Genomic DNA, 4,653 nt, shown 5'->3' with positions numbered 1-4,653 from the left:
TTACTACTCAAGTTTTGGGGGGGTGGGGTGGGGTGGGGGAACAGGGCAACTAGGATGGCGCCCACTAAATACGCCACTATTTGTTTCAATTTCATTATTATTCTTCATTTGCTTTCCATTCCCTAGGTCCATATCATTGAAAAATTAATTTTGTTTTTACTTCAGCAACAAAACATACACATGCAAACACCATGACACAAAGTATTGACAAAATTAAGTCTGGAATTATTGTTGTTATTAAAAACTATCATTATTATTTTGTAAATTTAATAGTTATCATCTGTTTTGTTTATTAAAGTAGTATTAAGGTTAACATTCATTGTGTTTAGCTTATTAACGATTATAATGGTTCTGCAACTATCATTGTTATTGTTTAACCTTATTTTCAGGATATTCAAGTGCCTGTTTGTCCACTGTGCAATAAACCCGTTCCGGGCAAGCGAGGTGAAGCCCCGGATATTGCTGTGTCTGGACACATAGATAGGGATTGCCAGTCAGATCCAGCTGTTAAGAAGCGAAAGGTTTATGCTAATAGGTGCAATGTAAAAGGATGTAAAAAGAAAGAGGTAATTAAATTTAAAAAAATTTAAATCCTTCTATGAATCAGTAAATAAATCAATCAGTCAAATTAATGAGTGAGCAATACAGATATCAATCAGCGGCTGTTAATAAGCGAAAGGTTTATAGGATGTAAAAAGAAAGGTACAGTAATTAAACTTTTAAACAGCTTTAAATAAGCATGTAGTATGATAACTGGGTGTCTTCCGATTCATCAATCAACACAAATCATTCAACCAGTCAATCAACTTAAAACAATCAACCAATCAGTAAATGTTTCAGTCAATCAATCAGCTATACAAGAGAGTAATCTGCAGCAGTTTTACGCTAAGTTTGCATACAGTAAGTCTATTTACATGCTGATAAACAACACAGACCAATTTGTTGAACGTAAAAATCATTAGGCAGTTAGTTGAAGCCATGAATTACTCAATGCCGTAACGGTTGACTGCGTATGGGTGGTCCTTATACTAACTAATTAACTGCGTGTCCCACGATTTTCATCTGCGGAAAAAATGCGTGCTGTGGGCTAATGTTTTCTGGATGGTACTGTATTTATGTGCTACATGAATTAGCTTCCATACGGTTGGTGGTGATTTATTCCCCAAGGATTAGTTATACACCTGCCTTCTGTTCCCCCGTTATTTATTTATTCACTTACTCATTTTTTATGGTAATTTTGTTGTTTTTATGACATAATTGTAATTTTAACTTTTTTGCCTGAATTTTGTATATTGAATATTGAATAAAATCCATGAATGAATGAATGAAATACACGGATCGTCTTGATCCACAGTGAGCACAATTTTGTCTCTGCTAATAGTGATATGATGGGGAATAATTTTAAATTAAATTTAAGTCTGCCATCAGGCCTGGAAAAAAAATGTTGTGTGGCTCCGAACATGAAATTATCTTGATGAAATGCCTTCAGGACAAAATGTCAACTTCACACTGTTATAGCAAAACAGTAGTACATTTAGTGGTTTGGAGCAAGCAAAAATATTATATTTATGCATTAATTTGTGATGTGCAAAGAAAAAAAATTTTCCCCAAAATGCTTCCGGGGGCTTTGCCATCCCAAAACCAGCATCAGTAAGTAATTTATGCACTAATTCTCCATATTTTAAGCTTTAAAATGATGGGACATTTATTGGAATCGATTTGCTATTGCTAAAGTTATGACCAAAAGTATTATGACTTCTCTGTATTAAGGTAATACAATATTGCCTCATTCTTTTTTTAATTTTCATTTCAACAATATTATTTCAACAAAATCACAGTACACTGTACACTGGTTTTGAATTGGCAAGCCTCAATTATTATCAGAAGTTTATAATTTTAATTGACAAAAATTTCCATTATTTCTTTCCAAGCTGGTTCCAGTAATATGCGACTCATGCCGGTTGAATTATTGTTTACGACATCGTCATCAGACAGATCATGATTGCCATGGATACCAAGGAAGCGGACGCTCTGTTTCTAACACAGGGTAAGTTGTCCTCAAAATAGAAAATAGTATAAATAAAATATAACCTTGTTTTGTATGGCTTATTGACTTCTTAAGCAGTACTGTGTGCAGTTTCATAAAGCAAGCAAGCATGTTCTTAATAGAATGTATTGTAAACCATCTTGGCTTCATGCCAATATTCCAGGATAATGTGTTTTCATTTACAGTATTTAACATTTTGAAATAAATTTCAATGGATTAAGTGTAATACTTTTTATTGGTAAATTTTTTTTAATCACAAAAAAAGGATGTGTTCATATTATCAAAATCATCATGTTTTATTTTTTTCTCCACAGAGCAGCAGCATTAAAAAGAGCACAAACTTCTGGACCTGCCAAGACTAGTGGGTCAAGGTCAAAACCACAACAGACAACCTTAACCTCCATTGGACAAAATCTAGACAGGTAAATATTGATTATTAATACTGTGTAACTAACAGTTTACCCACATAGATTGACTTGCCACAATGTAGACATGTTGGTGGATATCATATAATGGAGTTTGTAATTTATGAATAGTAATTGTAATTTGTTTTTTTTTTAGAGAACGACGTGAGAGAGCTCGACAGAGTCATCCATCTCGTACTCAGACATCTTCGGCGCAGTCTTTACAAGGTGGAATCGTAAGTTTATTGAAGATTTTAATTGCGCGAATTTCAATATATTTAATAACCATTGTAGTGTTGCATGGTTTATACTATTTGGAACAATATAAATACTCTATGAAAATAGTTCAAACAGTTCAACCTAGTGGCTTGTTATATTACTAGTGGCTGTTGGAGGCGGTAAACTGTCCAACAAGGGGTCTAACCATTCCCAACAGGGCCAACCCCATTATCAATGGGTCCAGGGAGTTAAGACCCGTCACCTGGAAATACTGAGCTATCTTGGGCCGTTTTACGCTGTTAGAAAAAGGTTGAACAAATTTCAATATTTATTTTTATTCCAACAGTCAGAAGATGAAGCAATGGCGAGAGCTATCCAATTGTCTATGGTTGCCAATCAGGGTAGGCCTACCTCAGTGCCAACCAAACCAACAGTACCAAATGAACAAGCTATGACCCAGGAGGAAGAGGACCTCGCCCTGGCTAGAGCTATTGCTGCAAGTGAGGAAGAGCACCGCAGACAACGACCTAACCAAAGACAGGTAGCTGTCAAATCAATTTCCCCCCTTTTTTATACACTTATAAAGCACCTACCTACACATTAAAATTAGTTGTATTTGATTATATTCTTCCATTTTAGTATATCTATAATTTGAATTTTATTTTCCTCCTCAGCAACAGCAACAGAACCAACAATCGGAGTCCAAATGTGTCACATCTTGAACATAAAATTCCTTTATAAATATCAAAGCTATTTATTAACAATCAAGCAAATCCATCATATATTTCTACCAGTACCAGCGGTCGTTACCAGCTTTAGTTCCTGATGTCACTGCTTTTGATCAAAAATTTGAAAACTATCTCAAACTGATAAAATATTAGCTTATTAAGACCAAAAATAAATCTACAAAAAAAAAATAAAAATATAGAATTATCATTTAATATAATACCCACTACGATCTACAGTGCTCACTGAGTACCTTTTTTATGGCTTGGCAGGTTGAAAATAGTGTATAATTGCCTTACTAACATATCATTACAACCGTGTTGGTTGAGTACCGTACTTTTTTTTACAACCTATCAAATTGTGGTTACTGCAATCTCATATTTACAGGAATGTAGCATTTATACAGAATCAAGCTTGTTTTAAGCTCTGTCCACACTATCAAACTGTCGTATGCCCATATATAGTCATGATGTGCCTATATATGGTCATATGATATGATGTCATCATGACCATATAGTCATGATGTCCCATATATGGTCATGTGATGTCATCATGACCATATATAGTCATGATGTACCCATATATAGTCATGATGTGCCTATATATAGTCACAATGTGATGTCATTATGACCATATTTAGGCATGTCATGTTTTTGACAAATAAAATTTAATAGTCCGGACAGGGCTTTACTGGTGGTAATTAAAGACGAAAACATTTATATGTATTTTTGAATGCATTATTAATGAATTAAGTTCAGTAATTTATGTACAGTAATTGAAAATTCCAAAACTTGTAATGTTTATGTGTGTTGTAAATTATATTAACTTAAATGTATGTTTCTCAAAAATATAGCATCTGTACTTTAAATAAATTCTTTTATTCTTTTTTGACAATTAAATGTAAACTTTATATAAAACATTTATTATATACAAAGAATTGTCTGTACTAATATTATATACTGTAAAGTATACATCTTCTTTGATGTGTAAATTTATGATTAACTTTTCAAGCTAAAGAACAAGTATATTATTCCTCACAACTTTTTACTAGCTTTAGAAACATTATAGGGTCTGAAGAATTATGTTAAAAACAAAGGAATATAATTAGTGCATTACTGTATTAGATAAAGCTAAATTGGATTCTATATAAATATATATAATATATATAATATAATAATAATATATAATAAATATTATATATATATATATATATATATATATATTAAAGATATATATATATATATAGATTCTATGTAT

At 32.4% G+C, this 4,653-nt stretch overlaps 1 protein-coding gene across 1 annotated transcript in view; it reads left to right on the top strand.

Moving 5' to 3' along the window:
* Positions 1 to 3,587, top strand: part of LOC117108131 (AN1-type zinc finger protein 2A-like) — a 7,679-nt gene extending 4,092 nt beyond the window's left edge. The window contains exons 6-9 of the mRNA XM_033250083.1: positions 2,362 to 2,469; positions 2,609 to 2,687; positions 3,017 to 3,211; positions 3,345 to 3,587. Of these exons, the coding sequence (XP_033105974.1) occupies positions 2,362 to 2,469; positions 2,609 to 2,687; positions 3,017 to 3,211; positions 3,345 to 3,392 (430 nt within the window). The 3' untranslated portion in view covers positions 3,393 to 3,587. The remainder of the gene's footprint in view (positions 1 to 2,361; positions 2,470 to 2,608; positions 2,688 to 3,016; positions 3,212 to 3,344) is intronic.
* The last annotated feature ends 1,066 nt before the right edge of the window (positions 3,588 to 4,653 follow it).

This window comes from Anneissia japonica, unplaced genomic scaffold (assembly GCF_011630105.1).
Source record: "Anneissia japonica isolate Jap-2015-1 unplaced genomic scaffold, ASM1163010v1 scaffold288284_len1145801_cov181, whole genome shotgun sequence".
In the NCBI taxonomy this organism is placed as follows: Eukaryota; Metazoa; Echinodermata; class Crinoidea; order Comatulida; family Comatulidae; genus Anneissia; species Anneissia japonica.
The sequence above is the reverse complement of the archived record's forward strand: the minus strand, read 5'-3'. Positions and strand labels throughout refer to the sequence as shown.